Genomic DNA, 19535 nt, shown 5'->3' with positions numbered 1-19535 from the left:
CAGTTCTATGACCCTGTGATCTTTTACTGATAAATTCTGTGTCTGATGCCACCTCTCTCATTAACGCCTGAAGAAGGAGCAAGGCTCCGAAAGCTTGTGATTTCAAAAAACCTGTTGGACTACAACCTGGTGCTATGTGATTTTTGACTGTATTAAAAAGAGTATAAGAAGAAATTCAACCAAAGCAAAACTAGTGAGAAAACAGGATGCACCTCAGGAGTCCTTGCTTGTTTTGTTAGCACTCACATGCTTTGCATCTACTTGGATGCTTGTAGCATCTGTGTCATGTCTTGCTGGAATTTGTCACCTCATTCAGAACTTACAGGCTCACAGTCCCTCTGTCTCGCTTTGCCTTTTAGCACAGACATAAAGCTAGGCAGCTTGTCATGGATATCAGCAGTGATCAGTCAATGAGGTGGATGGGTTGCTGTGCCACATCATGCTACATCAATGCTACAGCAAAGCATGTGCTAGCAGTTTACACAGCAAAGATATTGAATGTCCTTCAGCAAAATAGCCATGTCTCAAAGTTGAAGGGTACTAGTCCCCATCGAGTCAAAAAGACCGTCATCAGTCAAGGGGCTCTGCCAGAGGCAGAGAAAGGCAGCACCAATCTCAGTCCAGAGTCTTGGACACAGTTACTTGAAATCTTAGGATGGTCAGGACAAGAGGTCTATAACAATGTGGTCCATTTGCTGCATGAATGACATTCCTGCAGGATTCAGTGCAAAGAGACTGAGAATTTGATCAATTAGTTATTTGCAAAGAGATCAGTTGGTGGTCTCCTTCCAAGTTGGTCAGGATGGGTGGGACTGATCAAACCTGTGGATCTGTTCATTTAAAGTCAAAGTGAGTCATTAGATTTTATTATTATAGTTAGGATGTTGGGGAAGTAAATTCTGGGGATTGGAGGCAGCATACTGGAATTTGGAGGGGACGATAAATGGGCTGGAGCAACTCAACAAATAAAAGTGGGAGACAAATAATGCTTCAGAGGCCAAGGGTCACTGCTGGTGGTGGGGAGGGGAAATAGTCATTAACAGTTATCCAGCCTGGCTTTGATAGGGAAACAACTATGCTTGGCATGGCTAAGCTGTTAGCCCAGGACTCAGAAGGGTATCATTGGGGGATGAAGACTTAAATTTAAAAAAAAGTGGTGACAATGTGTGGGATTGACAAGGTGGGCAAGGGGTGGTACAGTGGCTCAGTGGTTAGCACTGCTGCCTCACAGCACCAGGGACCTAGGTTCAATTCCAGACTCTGGCAATGATCTGTGTGGAGTTTGCACATTCTCCCTGTCTCTGCATGGGTTTCCTCCCACTGTCCAAAGATGTGCAGGTTAGGTGGATTGACTGCACTAATTTGCCCATAGTGTCCAGGGCTTTAAAGGTTAGATGGATTAAACTAGGAAATGCAGGATTATGGGGACAAAGTAGGGGTGTGATGCTGTTTGGAGAGTTGGTGTTGACTTGTTGGGCCAAATGACCTGTTTCCACACTGTAGGGATTCTATCCTAAAAGGAACATAAAGGTTTTGGTGATGGTCACCACAACTAACAGGCTGAACTGCAACTCACTTCGCAAATCACAACCTGTTCTGCCTTCCTCCCTCATCCAAGTTACAAATATACCAAGAAAATACAAATTAGCTACCATCACATCTGGGCAAAGCAATTGCTTTTTCTTATCTGAGCATATGGTGCTCGCTTGTGAGTAGTGTAAGGCCATTCAATGGGCAAGTACATTAACTGAACACTTATACAGCACCAGTTAAAGATGTGAACGCCTACTCCTCACAGTACTAAGGACATGTTCTTTTTCTGTTTCTGATATTACCCACATACGTTCATTGAAAACATGACCAATAGATCCAAGCCCAGCAGGGCTTATCATTGCTGTGTATCCAGATGATGAAGGCACATTGCTGCCACCACAGACTGAGGAAGCCACAGCAAATTTTCAAAGAACAGTGTTATCTGCTGGAGAAAGCCATGTGACCTGAAAGGGTAGCTGGCTTTCCCAAGTGGCCTTCAAGGTGCCAGCTGCACTTTTTTTAATGCAACTGGCTGCTTCCAAGGTTTCACTCGGGACTTGTGTGTGTGATCTCTCAATCCTCAACCCACAAATGTATCAAGGCTATATCCAACACATCTTGGGCCACAGCACCCCACTTTACTGCAGTGCCCTGTTCTACAGCCTAAGCAGTCAGATTTGCCAACATAGCTCATGTGCAAGGCACTATAAACTTTACATGTGTTGTAACGTGTTATAATATGACACGTGCCTGTCACATTACAACATACTGTCTTCATGAACAGACGAAGGTTCCATTGTACCAATGTCCAATATATCTGTGATCGTTGGTAACACAACTGCACTAGGTACTCTGGAAGCAGCCATGATGCCCATACGCTTGCAAGCTCTTGAGTAGACGCTTCTTTTCTAGGGCCAGACGCCTTGGAAGGATCATTACTGGGATACAAGAGCTACATTCAGCAACCATAGTTGATGTAAAGATTTTTTATTGATCTGTTTCTTTTTTTTGCTTCTGTACTGAAATTGGAAAAGGACATCTTAAAAACCAAGGACTGTCAAAGGATTGTTGCAGTTTTTTTTTAAAACAATTACCTAACGCTCATTGAAGGTGCTGTTTACCTGCTATCTGTTAAAGCAATGGGCATGATTGCTACAGAAGGGCTGGAGCCAGGGGGTGTGGACACAGGGAGATAACGCTGCTTGTGAAGCAAGGACCAGTTGTCGATGACAAAGGTCCTTTTTCTCTCAACAACTATGTGATTGGCTCCCAGCTGGCTGAACTGCTTGTGGGTGTGAATATTTGGGCAGAATCCATCGAACCTCCAGAAAGGGAATAGCAACACAAAAAAAAACTCCGTCCCGAAGAAAGCCAGTTTTATATCCTAACTGGTAGTTATAAGCTGTGGCTTTTAACCTATAAACCAGTAACTTTATAAGTGTGAACTAGTCACCCTGTTTGTCCCACAGTAAGCAAAAGTATTTCTCGAAGAAAGATCGAGCAGCAGCATGTCCTGACAAGCCAAAAGGATCAGCTCAGTGAATACTGTGGACAGGGACCATTGAATTACCTTCCTGATCTTTCCTTCAGCCCATGACCTCCATTTTATCTTTGTGTCTGTCTGTATGTGTGTTAGAAGCGGTATTTAATGGGGTTAGGACCTTCAACTAGTGGCGTCATATGATCATGGTCCATAATTGTTCATCTGTAGCTAGAATCTATTATTTGGAACAAATAGTAATTCTTGTTATGTACTGGTGAAAACTGGTGTTTTCTGTCAACTTGGATCTGAAAGAAGGTATGTTGGAGAATTCTGCACACTTTTATACAATCTATGACTTTTGTGAGGACCCTGGGAAATGCAGGGTTTGAATTGAATAACAAGAATTGAATAACAAGAATTACTATTTGTTCCAAATAATAGATTCTAGCTACAGATGAACAATTATGGACCATGATCATATGACGCCACTGGTTGAAGGTCCTAACCCCATTAAATACCGCTTCTAACACACATACAGACAGACACAAAGATAAAATGGAGGTCATGGGCTGAAGGAAAGATCAGGAAGGTAATTCAATGGTCCCTGTCCACAGTATTCACTGAGCTGATCCTTTTGGCTTGTCAGGACATGCTGCTGCTCGATCTTTCTTTGAGAAATACTTTTGCCTACTGTGGGACAAACAGGGTGACTAGTTCACACTTATAAAGTTACTGGCTTATAGGTTAAAAGCCACAGTGTTGCATAACACTGATGACTTGTCACACAGAGTCTTCAGTGAGACTAAGTGTAGATAAATGCAGCCCATTCTTCCATCGGGGCCATTATGGAGTAAATGACAGCCCTCCTGAAGATTAGGCTCCAATCTTGATTTGGTCTGGGGGATCCTGGAATAAATTCCAAAGAGTATGCTACATGGTCTTTGCATGTGATGTACAAAGCACCATAAGGCAAAGAGGAGAGGCAATGGATATTGAAGGATTAAGGGAACGGCAGCAGATTTCCAAGGAGGTGGGTGGGGATACTGGGCAGAAGCAACTTTATCTTCAGCATGATGGCCTGGTGCAGTGTCAGATGAAACAATCCATACTGGTCCAATAGTGCAACAGAATTGGGTGCAGTGATCAGTTATTGACTGTAAATTCATTGCTGCTCAATTCAAGAGTAACTGCCACTTTTCTTGCTGTTTTGGTTATTTTTCTTCACTTTTCCTGTTGTTTAATAAAAGTTAACATTGTCAACTCTTCGTGGGCTTTCCAGCATGTGCTGTTCCTGCTTTTCAAAAATCACATTGTTATGCTTTGCTGGGTATAAGGGAAAGAGTAGCACTTCCTTCGATCAGGTTCTAACATGGTCCAGCACTAAGGACCGGTATTCTGTGTAGTGACACTGTAACAGTCGTAAAGGTGATAGTGTAAAGTAGCAATACATTTATGAATGTGAGTTACTATTTGTGATGAAATGCCACCCTTTCCACCTACATGTCTTCCAAAGTTTTTTTCTTATTTCCTCTCATTACATGAAGGACTATTTAGAACCAGCAGATATTGACCTGGTGCACAGTGGGTTTTAAATATGGCACCAGCTTTCAATCCCTGAAGGTCCCAGCAATGGCAGAAAATACTTTCATCCTGGGAAGATTGGCTGATATCGGGACCATGTCATTTATGTTTCTGTTTTTAAAACTAGAGGCTAAGATGAGAAAGTCCTGTTTTGAAACCACACTTTAAAGGGTTGCTGTAAGTTTTGGAAAGCAAGCAACCCAACACTCCTGTAAACAGAGACAACAAGGTGTAGAGCTGGATGAACACAGCAGGCCAAGCAGCATCAGAGGAGCAGGAAGGCTGACGTTTCGGACCTAGACCCTTCTTCAGAAATTCTCCAGCATCTGCAGTTCCTACAAACTCATGTAAACAACTTTTTGAACAAGCAATAATTGGATTTTGCGTCACAGAGAATTTGGGGCCAAGGTTGTGACAATTGCAAGTTTTCCTGGCAACAACAAGACGGCCTATGGACTAGTAACCAGTTATCAGTGACAGATGCATTGTTGCCTATGAACAACTGAAGTTTGGAGCTGGCAACAAGTTATAAAATGAGAAGTGTTCGGTTTTTCTTTTTCACCAGGTCAGCAATCTCTCTGTGTTCTCTTCAGTGAAAACTCACTATGGGCCTGAAGAAAATGAGTTTGTTTTTCGTGCAACAGTTGGTGCAAACTTTGAATCTTTACTGATAATTCAGACTTTTTTTTATAAGGGAACCAGCACCTTGTGTCTCTTACCAACCAGTAGAAGCTTCCAGAGAAAGATGGCTAAAGCAAAGTGCTAGCTAGCAGAAGAATCTTAATCACCATCTCAACAACACAACCTGGGAAGAAAGACTGTTGAATTATCTTTCCAGTCTTTTTCTTCTGTCTGTAGCCTATTTTACCTTCTCTGTTCGTCTACGTTTGTATGTGAGGGAGGATTTATAAGGGGATTAGAGTTTTAATAGTGTTATATGCTGATGATTTATGACTGTTTCCCTGTAGATAGATACTAATTACTTGCAATAAGAAAGTATTTCTTGTTCAGTACAGAAATCTGATTTGTGCTTTCCAGCAACCTGGGTTGAAAGGGCAGTTAAATTGGGGAACCTTGCATACTTTATAAAATCTTTAATTTTTCATGACAACTTCAGGTACAGTGGAGCTTTATTTCTACCCAGTGAATTAAATCGTTGATTTCCAGTTACCTTTTTATACTTGTAAATGGCTTGATTGAATGAGTTACAGGTGATCACTTGTGGAAGAAAAATAATTTTGATTCATTCCATGTGTGCATTCACAATGGTGCAGGAAAGCATGATTATAATCCTATGTTATATTATTTCAGGACTATATGTATTATTGGGAGTGTCATATTGAGGTCTCCTGATACAGATCTCCATGTTGGCATTCCTGAGTAGATAAACTGTCTTATCGAAACAAATGTCTGGTTGCTAGTTAATAAAGGGAACCCATCATGAGATAAGCTGAATGATTTTTCTGAGGCAAGGCACTGGACAATGGGATGTTATTTCTTATATTCCTGTCCTTTAGACACAGGTTAGATGAAATTGAATGAGTAATTAACACAAGGTAGGCTACCAGTCCTTAGGAAAAAGGAACATAAACGGGTTCTCAGAGGTAAACTAGCAGGAGTCTTTTTCCAGATGAAGACTGGGAAAGGGCTTTCTAAAACTTCAGGTAACTCATGAAATCAAAGATAAAAGACAAAAAGAAAAACTGAAAACAGAAAAAAACAAGATCTCTAGTTGCAGAAATCTGTTTTGTCTATTTGGTTGCCAACAGGAACTATTCTTACTTGTCATTGGTCATATTTTCTATACACATCTTACATGTTACAGTTAATTGATTGCTTCCTAATAAACAACTTAATACCATATCTCAGAAACACTTTTTGGATAACTGGCGTCACCCATATTGAAATCTTACAATGTTGTTCGGCTGAAGTTTCTGCTTGCCTTTGTTTCTTTACTACCCTGTTGTAGAAATTAGACATTCGACTGCTTTCCACAGTAGCTCGAATATGGAAGGCAAAACACTCCAAAGAATTTGCAAATTTTGAATGGGTCTTAGTGAAAGGTACCATCACACACCTTAGCTGCTGCTCCAATAACCAATATCTGTATGCTTTGTTGTGAGCAACCTCTGTAAGTGTTCAAGGATGGTTTAAAAGGTTGAGCCAAATTTAAGCAAGATTATAGACTCATTGCCTGTCATTCAATTCATTATCTTTCTCAAACAGATGAAGTACTTAAGCCCTTGCATATTTCACTACATGCAGGAGGAACATCTCTGGATATCACACATTTGCTATGTATTGAAGAAATAAATGGCTTCCCAGTTCTCACATGATAATCTTCCCATATCCAAGTAACAGAGCATTATTTTATTGAAATAGTCACTGCTTGTGTACTTTAATGGACAAATAAATAGATTTGCCAGTCCACTATAACAATGTAGCTATTATTTCCTTAAAGCAGTTCAACAAGATACTTTGGCCAATCACACATGCAACACTCCCTCTAAGTTGTGCGGCTGTCACTCCGAAGGTCTGCACTCGCTAAGTGATGAGTTGATGCATTCACTTCTGGTTTCTCCTGTCGCTGTCATGCACACACCTCAGAGGTCTGCATAGCAGCTGGAGAAAATAGAGGGAATGTAGACCCCATGTATAATTATATAGTCAAGTTATCCACACAATTTTTAAAATTTCAATATAGCATTTTGTTGCATCCCATCTAAAATAATCCTTTAAACAATATCATAAAAACAAATTACCTGACTGTCATAAGGTTAATTGTGGGAACTTGCTGAGAACAAAGTGAATGCTGAACTTTCCACATTATAACAGTGACTACCCTTCAAAACTATTTCACTGGTTGTGAAGCATTTGGGATAACCTGAGGTCATGAAAGTCACCACACAAAGTCAGGCATTTCGTTTTTTTGTGGAAAAATAAGCTGTCTCTTGATATTTTTGTTAAGTATAAATTATATTTTCACAAAAATAAAATTGAAAAATTAAAACTGCACTTTTCATTCTTCTGCAACACTGCAACATAGTTTGACAATTAACGTAGGCAACCCATCTTTCTATCCATTAAACAGTTTTAGAAAAATAAACAAACCATTCACATGCCATTCACTCTTAGTGCTTCACTCTGTAAAACACTTTGGTCAACTGTTAATTATTTTTTTCCTTTCTTAATTGCTCTCATTGAACAATGATCCATATTAAGCTGGAATAATGTGTTTTGTTTTGCTTGTGGTATTTTCTCTTTGAATTTCTGTTTTTAATTTCTTAAACTCTGGCACATTATCTATGATGCATGAGGAGACACACACACAACTCACTCAGGTGAAAAGACTGTCAATTTCAATATGCTGATCACTGATTTACAGCAATGTAGCTTTCACAATTTAACTGCAATCCCTGATACTCAGTGAAATGAAGGCAAGAACACAGTGGAAATTAAAAGAGCTGAAGAAATCACAGTATATGAATTAGAAATATGCCATTACCAGTGACAACATTGGCAAGGAGAAATCAGAGGGGAATCCAAACTAAATCATGTTGAGTAATTTGTAAAAAAAATTATACAACCTTTAAATGAACACTCTTGAAAGTTTCATTTGGTAAGTCATCTACACATTGATGTGAATTAGAACTGCCACAGTAAGACTGCTGTAAGCCTTCATTATGTAAGAAGCATAGAATCCCGACAGTGCCGAAAGAAGCTATTCAGCTTATCAAGACTGCACTGACCCTCTGAAGAGCATCCCACCCAGAACCAGACCGCGCCATCCCCCACCCTAATTCCATAATCCCACATTTACCACAGCTATTCCACAGAACCTGCACATCCCTGGACATGGCAAGGCAATTTAGCATGGCCAATCCAGCTAACCTACACATCTTTGGACAGTAGGAGGAAACAAGAGCACCAGATGGAAACTCCCCAGGTGGATACGGAGAGAACATGCAAACTTCACATAGGCAGTCACCCAAGATTGGATTTGAATCAGGGTCCCTGGCACCTTGAGGCAACAGTGCTAACCACTGAGCCGCCGTGCCACTCAATTATGCACATTGTTATATTTCATTCATTTCTAACATCACATCAGTATGATTAATTATGGTATGCTACATGGTTATAGGGTATACATTGGTGACACAAGGTATGTGAGACTCCCATCTCTGATGGTCCACTGATATCCAGCACCTCCTCTTCTCTTTGCAGCCTCCTCTCAGTTAACAGCTAGCTGCAGAACTACCTCAGCATCTCAGCCTCCCCCTTGTTTTCTGTGCTTTCTCAACAAAGGGAAGGGAACAAGAAACGGAAAAGTAATAGTAGCTGTTGAATTAATGGGCAGAGAGTGTCTGTATCACTTGCAGATAGATATATGAGGATGTAAAACAATTCAGAGGGAGAGAAAGCTGGGTGTCCCTGTGAGGTACTTCGTGCAAAATGTGACATTGGTTTGAGAAGATAAACATCCAAGGAATTGGGGCAATGTAAATGTCATGGTGGAGATGAATGAGTTGCAGAACTAAGTTTTCCCACACTGCTTTCCCAAACTGCTTTTGATCCTGAATCCAGTATGGCACAATTTTCCTGTCACTCACCTCATGTGCAACCTTCAGCTATACCTTCATGGTTTCAACTTCCAGATTCTCCCTCCTACCTTTGTCCTGTCTGCAGGGAAGAGCATCTCCTTGCTGGAACTCACAGCCCCCAACAGCACACCCTTTGATTCCCTTCATTCTACTCTGCCAATTCCTTGAGTTACGCTTCTGATTCAGAAATTCTTCAAACTGCACATTTTGAGTGTTCCTTTAAAGACTTCAGTTGAATGCAAGTCACCAGCATGCTCCCTGTGGTAACTGGTCAAGAAACTCAAGGAAGAGGCTTATTTGAAAAGATACTGTCGGGTGCCTTGTACTGATGTCCTGGTTTCCTGTGTACCACTGGACACCCACCCCCCTGTTCCCAGTGTGTCACAAAAACTTAAAATCCTGTCCTTTTCACTGAATACCCAAACTGCAATGAAACCCTGCAAGCTGCCCAGCAGCACATAGCTAGTGCTTTGTCTCTAATCAATAGCCTTCATTTTCTAAACAAAAATCACCAGGTCCTAAACTTACTGCCACTAAACGTGAAATGACTTCAGTAAACTGATGACGGGGCAGCCACCAGAAGATTCACTGTCAGACAGACTGAAATTATTTTGCGTTTTCAAGTGAAATAACAAGAGTGTGATTAAGTGCTCCTAATAAAAAGAATTGAACATGAAACTGAACACTGTTTTCGTAAGTTGCATTAAAAACGCTAATCACCAAAAAACTGAGATTAAATGACAGGCCCATTTCCAAATATGCACTATTTTGGAGAAAGCAAGATTTCTAGCCTGTAGCTGTTCTTATTAAATTTGGTGCGACTGATAAATCTGACTTATGTCCCATAAGAATAAATTGCAACTCCAAACTCTAGATATATAAATTTAATTTTGCTTCTAAGTCAATTTTGCAATAGATGTTACAGAAATAGATTATAACCTGTATAACACTTCATTTACATTAAAATAGCTGGTTTGCACCACATGAATTCTGTTGTAGGTCCAATATTTAAATTAGAACTAAAGGCTTTTCTAATCTCTTTGATACATTTCACAGTTAAATATTTCTTTAAAATCCTTTATTTACTTAAGTTATTTTGACAGTTTTCACTTAAAACAAGCACTGAAAGCCCCTCATTAGTAAGTCGAACATTGTATTTTAATTTACATAATTTTAGATATTAATGATAGACTCTTCCAGTTGCAGCCAGCAAGTAGCTATGAATTAATTTTGAATGATAACTTTGAATAAGTTTACAAAACTGTGAGCACGAAGTTGTAATTCTGCATTCAGGCAAGATATTTGGTGAACACAGTTTGGTGCATACATCATCATACAGTCAGAAAACTGTATAATGAATAAAGACAATATATAATATGAAAGGAGTAGTATTTTGGCTATTTTAGTCCCAAGCAGCCTGATGATGAAAAAAATCGACCTCTGAAAGATGCATCCCACGGCTAGGTTCAGGGTTGCTAAGTAACAATACTGCTGAAGGATCCTGAAGGCAATAGCATGAGACATATCCAATGCTGTGCAATCAACTGTCAATCAAAGGAAACGACATAGGCTCTAGTTCAGAAAGGGAGAATGGAAAATATAACTGGCAGAGTTCTGTGGTGTTTGAAAGAAAGGGAAAAGAAGATTCTGTCATTCAAGCAGTAAAACAACAGGCAACAATAAGCATCCAGCCAAAAGAAAAACCTCAATTACATTTCAGCTGAGGAGAAATAAAATATCTGGAGACTGTTATGAAAAAATGGAACTAAATATGTATTGCAGCAAATATATATTTTCAGAGTGACTAAATAATGGCTCCTTTACAAAACTACATGTATCAATCTCAGTGAAATCACATGGTTCAAGCAGCAAATAGAACCTATCATTATGAAATAAATAGTTGATGCACTACAGCTTACTTTAACAATACTTTTTCACCCTTTTCTACATCCACTGCATCCAAAATTCTTGACATCTCGAAACATGTGGTGAGAAATCCGTGTGTGTCAATTCTACAATACACTGCAGAAATCACTGCTTCTGCCATTTACTCTGCAAAATAATTATACAAAACTAAGCATGCACAGTCACTACCATGGGTCTACAAAAGTCACTGCTCGGCACAATTGCCACTTACTCCATCAGTGCAAACAGCCAGAAAGAAGACTTGTTTGTAAACTATCCCATGAATGACTAAGGTTAGTTCACAAGAGTTCTATTGCAGCAAGGAAGGTTGGTAAAAGGTAGCCATAACACAATTCATGTACAATTGATAACATAAATCATTTTTCCACTTTTCCTTTGCTAGCACCCATATTCCAATTTTCTTGTACTCTGGGCCTCGCAAATGGATGTATATAATTATCCAACTTAGATATGTAGACGAGTTAAATATGTCTGAGTAGTTAATTGGAAGGATGAAGAGTATTGTGTAATCCTAAAGGATGCAAAAAGACAAGACTGAGCTTTCTCTAATGGAGTGAAGTAGGAGACATTACAATGATGTCCTTAGAAAACAAATTCAGAAATGTAGCTCTTAGAACAAAGAACAAAGAACAATACAGCACAGGAACAGGCCCTTCGGTCCTCCAAGCCTGCACTGCCACATTTTGCACTTCCATTCTAAAACTGTCTTCACTTACAGGATCCGTATCTCTCTATTCCCTTCCTATTCATGTATTCATCCAGGTGCTTCTTAAATGTTGCTACTGTGTCTGCTTCCGCCACCTCCTCTGGCAAGGTGTTCCAGGCACTCACCACTCTTTGAGTGAAAAACTTGCTGGACACATTTCTTTTAAACTTCCTCCTTCACACCTTGAACCTGTGTCCCCCAGTAATTGACCCCTCATACCTCATACTTTTCACTCTATCCATGACATTCACAACATTATAAACTTTTATTAGGTCGTCCCTCAACCTCCTGCATTCCAGTGAAAACAAACCCAGTTTATAATGCCTTTCTTCATCGCTAAAATTCCCCATACCAGGCGACATCACGGTAAAGCTTTTCTGTACCCTCTCCAAAGCATCCACATCCTTCTGGTAGTTTGGTGACCAGGCTGTACACAATATTTCAAGTGTGGCCTAACTAAAGTTCTATGAAGCTGAGCATAACTTGTCTATTCTTATACTCAATGCCCCTTCCAATGAAGGCAAGCATGCCATAAGCCTTTTTTACAGCCTTATCTACCTGCACTCCCACCTTCAGTGATCTGTGGGCCAGCATACCCAGATTCCTCTGCATATCAATACTCCTAAGGGTTCTGCCATTCATTCTATGATTTCCACTTGTACTTGACCTTCCAAAATGCATCACCTCACATTTGTCCAGATTAAACTCCATCTGCGATTTTGCTGCCCATGCCTCCAACTGATCCATATCCTGCCGTATCCTCTGACAATCCTCCTCACTATCTGCAACTCTACCAATCGTTATATCATCTGCAAACTTACTAATTAGACCAGCTACGTTTTCCTCCAAATCATGTATTTAGATCACGAACAACAGAGGTCCCAGCACTGATCCCTGTGGAACACCGCTAGTCACAACCCTCCATTCTGAAAAGCATCCTTCCACTGTCTCCTATGACTAAGCTAGTTCTGTATCCATCTTGCCAGCTCATCCCTAATACCATGTGACTTCACCTTTTGTACCAGTCTGCCATGAGGGGCCTTCTCTAAGGCTTTACTGAAGCCCATGTAGACAACATTGACCACTTTCCCTCATCAATCATCCCCTTTACCTTATCCCCTGCCCCCCAGTTTTGAACTCCCCCCATTCCTAATGTATGCCCCTCATGATTTTATAAACCCCAATAGGGTAATCCCTCAACCTCCAGAGAAACAAGCCTAGCCTTTCCAATCTATTTTTTATATCTCAAACCCTCCATTCCTGGCAACATCCTGGTAAATCTCTTCTGAACCCTCTCCAGTTTAATAATATGCTTCATGTAATGCTTTTGTAGAAATGCAATTTTTTTTTGCTTTTATGTCATCTGAGAGTATAAAATATGAGAATATAAAGCAGAACTCGTTCGCATAGATCCTGAGCAGAAAGAATTCTTATGCCCTTAATTCCAATCTCATTTACAAGTGCTGCACAAAACTTTCAGGGCTTTCTCCTCTTACAAGATGAATATATGAAAGTTAGGGAGTCCACTTCTATCCTCACACTTTATTGCTGCATATTTGCATTTGGACATTACCCATTGTCCCTGTCATTGTGGCCAAACATAATTCAACCTTTATTTTTCTCTGTACGGAAAATCATTCTGGTTGAGAGAGTTCACTCAAAAACTGACAACTCAAGTAATCTCAGAACAATAACTTCCTGTTATAAATTATCTCTGCACATCATGGGAAGACAAGCCATCAACAACTTTGGATAAAGAAAAGTTGAAGAGCATAGTAGTTAGTTAAACCAATATGCCACCTGCCCTCTCAAATAAACATTTTAAAATTCCACGTTTCAAAAGGAGGTTATCTCAAAATCTCAGTCGACAGTTATCCCTTGAGCAAAATCGCTTGTCAAGCATGTAATATGTAACCACTTTTGAAACTCTATTCAGGCCATAATGCAAAATGCATTTAAATTGTTCCAAACATTCTGCACCTTCAGAACCCTTATGATGTGTTGAATAAGTATTTTGATCAATGAACTTTGTTACAGCATTGTTGGTTAAGATGCTGCTAAATACAACAGTGGGATCAGCCAAGGATCCAAGTTACAGAGACACATCTTTGTGACCTATTGACTGCAGACACTGTGAACCTGGACAAGGGAGAGAGTCGTGAGCTGTAATACTTTGCAAGTTTCTGCATCTATTATTCCCCAACACCCTGCTCCCATTTTATCCGTTTCCCTCAGACATATCCAGCCTTACATGCCCAGAATTGGGAACTGCAGTCACAGTGAAGTTGAAGTGTTAGATACAGGTTTAGAAAAATGAACTTGAATTTTATACTCTCTGCCCCCTATATATACAGTTCATCAAAGGCTCTGATTTCAGCATGATACACTTTAAAGCCTTTGCTTTTTCAGACAACCACACCCAACTCACTCATTCATATTATGCAACCATCCCTATGCCTTTGAATTTGGCTCCATACAATATCTGGACAGTAACATACAAAAGACTGGTTTTGTTAACAGCAAAACTGCACTGTGCATTGAGTGTTAACTATTTTCTAATTTGAAACTAATCAATCTTACAAATGCCCAGTATGGTGCAGAGTATAAACAGCAAGGTATTGCAGAAATTTAAAGTATGAAAAGAAAATCTTGGAAATACTTAGTTGGCCAGGCAACATCACTAGAAAGAGAGAGAGAGAAAGTCAATGCTTCAGGTTCACAAAATGCACTATTTTTCATGGGGTGTCACCAACTGCTGCTTCTCTCGCTCTCTGTAGAGATGCTGACAGACTTGCTGAACATTTTCAATTCTTTCTGTTTCTATTAGATCAAAAATAACCCATTTTGCCAGCCCTCTGAAAAATGATCAGACTTTTATCAGGCCTCTCATTCTCCTTCAGCAAGAAATCCAGCAGCAGCTGCCTGAGGCTTGCTCAGTACAACATTAAGCATGATTTTTTTTTTGTTAAAGGTGTGCAGATAATATAAACAACCTCCCAAAAAAAAAATCCAGTAAAACATGAGAATGATACATGCTGGACCAATTCATCTTGTACACCACAAGATGAGCTCCAAAATGATCAGTGTGCTCATTTCCAAATATTACCTTTTATTTTAATACTGTTTCTTTTTCCTCTGAGCTCCTAAGCCAAACATGAATTGATCATTTTAAAGAATGGCTAATTCACAAATATGACCTTTAAAAATTGTAAAACACCAGAGTGAACTGATTAAAAAAACATTATTTGCCATTTCACTGAAGTAGCATAACTGGTAAAGAGACAGGCTAAGCCCCAAATCCAGGTCACCAGGGAAGTGTACAGGCAAGTGAATGAGTTGAGTCTAAATTGTGTTCACCACTGATGGTACACATTCAAAGCTGATCGTTGTGCAATTCACATGAAAATGGGGATTGAAGCAGGGTGTCTTTCAACCTGGGCAGTCTTCCTCATTTGCCTATTGTATGGATTAATTTTCAGGAGGGAGAAATAGGAGGAGATTGAGAGTATGTGTGTTAAAATTAAAACTCAGAATAAACATGCTGTAACAGCTGGCCTGGGAAGCATGCATTCACTTGCATGTTGAATTGTTGCTGGTTACAATCAAAGAACAGGAGTATCTTTTTCAAATCCTGTACAAAGTGTTTCTGCAATGTAGTGGTTATCACATTTGCCTTACATGCAAAAGGTTCCCTGGTTTGAAACCAGGCAGTAATAGCTCTGCTGCCTTATTATCTAGGCAAGGTCCATTGTCCCCACTTGTTGGCTGAAAGTGAATGGTCTAGAATTCTGCAAAATGCCCATCTGAAAGATGAGCTTCTGTCCCTTAAACTTACATTGAGCTTCACTGGAACTCTGGAGGACAGAGTCATAATGTCACAGGAGGCCATTATTTTGCTCATAAAGAAGCCATTTCACATATTGTAATACCAATATTCATCAACAGACCATTGATACCCAAAGCTAAGCTGACTACAAATCCTCTATTCTATTCTTTCTGTTTCTCAGTCATCATCGTAGCTCTTCAAATGATATCCTCCATCATTTATGCCGTAATTAGTGGGTGACATTACCAAACACATCTTCTCCACCTTCCCCTTCAGCAACCTGAATGGACTGATGTCTCAGTGACAGCCTTGTCTATTCCCCACTCATTTCTTACATTTCCTTCCTTTACTATGCAAGTACTTCTGCTCTACACAGGAAATTATGGAAGAAAAAAATCGACATTGAAGTGGGCCAACATCTGGTACAATTGTTCCCCAACTCACTTTCCATTCCAGTCTAATTGATTGTGGAATTACCTTGTCAATTCTAAGGTTTAGATGTCCCAACATCGAAAACAAGGATTTAGCTGAAGCGTGTGATGTACCAATTAAGTATTCAAATAAAATCACAAGGAAATTATTAAGATTGCTCATGTGCTGAATTAGAATTCTTCAAAAGCCAAGCCCAATAATATGAACAGTTAAGCAAGGTGAGAAACCATTTTTAAAAAATTATTAATTCATGCTATAAGACCGTTGCCGGCTGGACCAGCATTTATTGACCATTCCTAGTTGACCTTGAGACGATGATGGTCAGCTGCCTTCTTAGACCATTGATTTGATTTGATTTGATTTATTGTTGACAAACATACCTAAGAACAGTGAAAAGTTTTGCTTTACATGCAGTACAGGTACATCATAACACAAAGACATACAGATCACAGGGTGATTTAACAGAATGAGGCATACAAGTTATGGCTGCACAGGAGGTGTACAACAGCAAGATCAACATTCGATATGAAATTAGAGAGGTCCGTTCAGCAGTTTAATAACAGCGGGGAAGAAGCTGTTCTCGAACCTGTTGGTATATGTGTTTAAGCTGTTGCATCTTCTGCCCGACAGAAGAGGTTGGAAAAAGTTATAACCGGGCTGGAGGGGTCTTTGATGATGTTGGCTGATTTTCTGCTGCAATAAGAAGTGTAAATGGAGTCAATGGATAGGAGATTGGCTTGTGTGATGTATTCACAACTTTCTATAGTTTCTTACAGTCCTGGGTGGAGCAGCTGTCATACCAAGCTGTGATGCAACTGCCAAGTTTCCTTAGCCTCCTGAGAAAGAAGAGGCGTTGTTATACGTTCTTGACTGTCGCACCTATGTGGGTGGTCCAGGACAGATTGTTGGTGATCGCCAGTCCTAGGTACTTGACACTCTCGACCCTCTCCACTTCAGCTCTGTTGATGTAGATAGGGCATGTCCTCCTCTTTTCTTCCTGAAGTCGAAGATTAGCTCTTCAGTTTTGCTGACATTGAGGGAGAGATTGGTATCTCTGCACCAAGACACCGAGCATTCTGTCTCCTTCCTGTATTCTGTCTCGTCATTGTTTGACATCCAGCCTACAGCAGTGGTGTCATCAACGAACTTATAGATGGCATGTGGATGAAAGTTGGCCACACAGTCATGAGTGCACAGCGAGTAGAGTAGGAGGCTGAGTACACAGCCTTGCAGGGCTTCAGTGTTGAGGATTATCATGGAGGAGGTGCCATTGTCTATCTTCACTGGTTGTGGTCTATGGGTTAGGAATTTGCGGATCCAGTTGCCGAGGGCGGAGCCGAGACCTCGGTCTCAGAGTTTGGTGATTAGTTTGGTTAGGATTATGATATTGAAGGCAGAGCTGTAGTGGATAAGTAGAAGCCTGACATAGGTATCCTTACTATTCAGATGTTCCAGGGCTGAGTGTTAGGTTAACCAGTTACCTGTTGCACCGGTAGGCAAATTGCAAGGGATTGAGGCAGGCTGGGAGGCTAGAGTTGATGTGAGCCATCGCTAACCTCTTGAAGCACCTCATAATTATAGAAACCAGAGCCATTGGGTGGTAATCATTGAGGCACGTTGCATGTTTTTCTTTAGTACCGGGATGATGGTGGTCTTCTTGAAGCAGGTGGGGACTTCAGATTGTAGCAACAAGAGGTTAAAGATGTCAGTGAATACTCCTGGCAGCTGGTCCGCACAGGATATGAGTGCACAGCCTGGAACTCCATCTGGGCCAATCGCTTTCCTTGGGTTCACTCTCGGGAAAGCCGATCTGTAGTCTGCAGCGGTGACTGAGGGAACATGGGCATGTGGGACTGACAGGGCAGGTGACACTGTTCCACTGGCATTCAGCTCAAACTGAGAGTAAAATGCATTCAGCACATCAGGAAGAGATGTATTTTTGTCTGCTATTCTGTTCCGCTTCATTTTGTATCCCATTATGTCATGTAGGGCTCGCCACAGACGGTGAGTGTCTGTGTGGTTAGTTTGGGCTTCTAACATAGCTTATTGCAGCCTATTTGGAGTAGGGACACCACAATGCTGTTAGGGAGACAGTACCAGGACTTTTACCAAGCAACACTGAAGGACTGGTAATATATTTCTAAGTCAGAAATGTGAGGCTTGAAGGGAAATTTGCAGGTAGTGGTCCTCTAATATGTCTATTGTATGTGTCCTTCTAATTAGCCATGGTTGTTGCTTTAGAAAGTGCTGCTGAAGGAGATTTGGTGAAGTTCTACAGTCACACGGCTGCCACAGTATGTTGGTGGTAAAGAGAGTGATTGTTTCTGGATGTGATGCCAATCAAATGGACTACTCTATCTTCGATGGCATCAAGTTTCTTGAGTGTTACCAGAGTTGTGTAAAAGTGAAGCAAATGCAAAATACTGTGGATGGTGGAAATCTGAAACAAAAACAAAAAGCACTCGAGAGATACAATCGAGCAACATTAGCGCAGAAGGAAACAGAATAAATGTTTGAAATCCAGTATGGCAATTCTTCGGAACTGAAGAGAGGTGGAAAAGTGATGAGTTTATACCATTGAAAAAGGTGCAGTAGATCAGATGGAACAAAGGAGTAAGTATAGAAGAATAAGCCATGGCAACACAATCCAGCAATTAAAAAGAGTGGCAAACTGGAGAATTTTAAAACAAACAGGAACAAACAAATGGGAAAACCTGAAAAGGGGCATCACAGCATAAACAAAACAGGAGCTAAATATGTAAATAAGCAATAAGTTTTATTTTTAACAAAAAAATTAATTGATTAATTCTAATTCAAGCTATCAATAAACAAGTTATGAAGAAAAAATTAGAGAGAGCAGCACAAGCTGTATGTCAGCCCTGTAGTATTAGGAATTTATAGTGATATAGTCCCAATTCCCATATCTATTGGAAATGTCCACACTGAATCACTCTGACTCAGAGTCATTAGTCAAGATGTTGTGACCTAACAATATTTGTGGTATGGATTTCATCTTTCCCAACATTAGCTTGAATCAGATGTCAAGTGAGAAGGATTTAAAGGCATGACCATCAAGCAGGAAGAAGCATCCAATTGTCAAATGGATCCATGTCGGATGTTAAAGTACGAAACACAACAGATCTGTTCGTTGTGAGTAAGCTTATTTACAGAATTCAGTGTTACCCTTCTCTGCTTCTGAACTACCAGTGCAGTTTCACGTGACTCTCTCTATAAGTTCTTCCGGTCCTTAATTGAACAATGTCCATTATCTGTGCATCCCTGGCATTTAATACCAACCTTGCTGAGTAACTCTCAGAGGCAGTAAAACAAGTAGTAAAATGCACCTGAGATAGTAGGAACTGCAGATGCTGGAGAATCTGAGATAACAAGGTGTAGAGCCGGATGAACACAGCAGGCCAAGCAGCATCAGAGGAGCAGGAAGGCTGA

General features: G+C 40.3%; 1 protein-coding gene across 3 annotated transcripts in view; it reads right to left on the bottom strand.

Annotated features, from left to right (window-relative positions):
• nrxn1a (neurexin 1a) overlaps window positions 1–19535 on the bottom strand; it is a 1567205-nt gene that overhangs the window by 1303602 nt on the left and 244068 nt on the right. For 2 of the 3 annotated variants that reach the window (XM_048601292.1, XM_048601293.1), the window contains exon 4: window positions 14952–14963. The exons of the other annotated variant lie outside the window; for it this stretch is intronic. In XM_048601292.1, coding sequence (XP_048457249.1) covers window positions 14952–14963 — 12 coding nt within the window. The remainder of the gene's footprint in view (window positions 1–14951; window positions 14964–19535) is intronic. 3 annotated transcript variants of the gene reach the window in all.

Source organism: Rhincodon typus, chromosome 9 (assembly GCF_021869965.1).
Source record: "Rhincodon typus isolate 14 chromosome 9, sRhiTyp1.1, whole genome shotgun sequence".
NCBI lineage: Eukaryota > Metazoa > Chordata > Chondrichthyes > Orectolobiformes > Rhincodontidae > Rhincodon > Rhincodon typus.
This window is presented reverse-complemented; position numbering and strand designations above follow the sequence as displayed.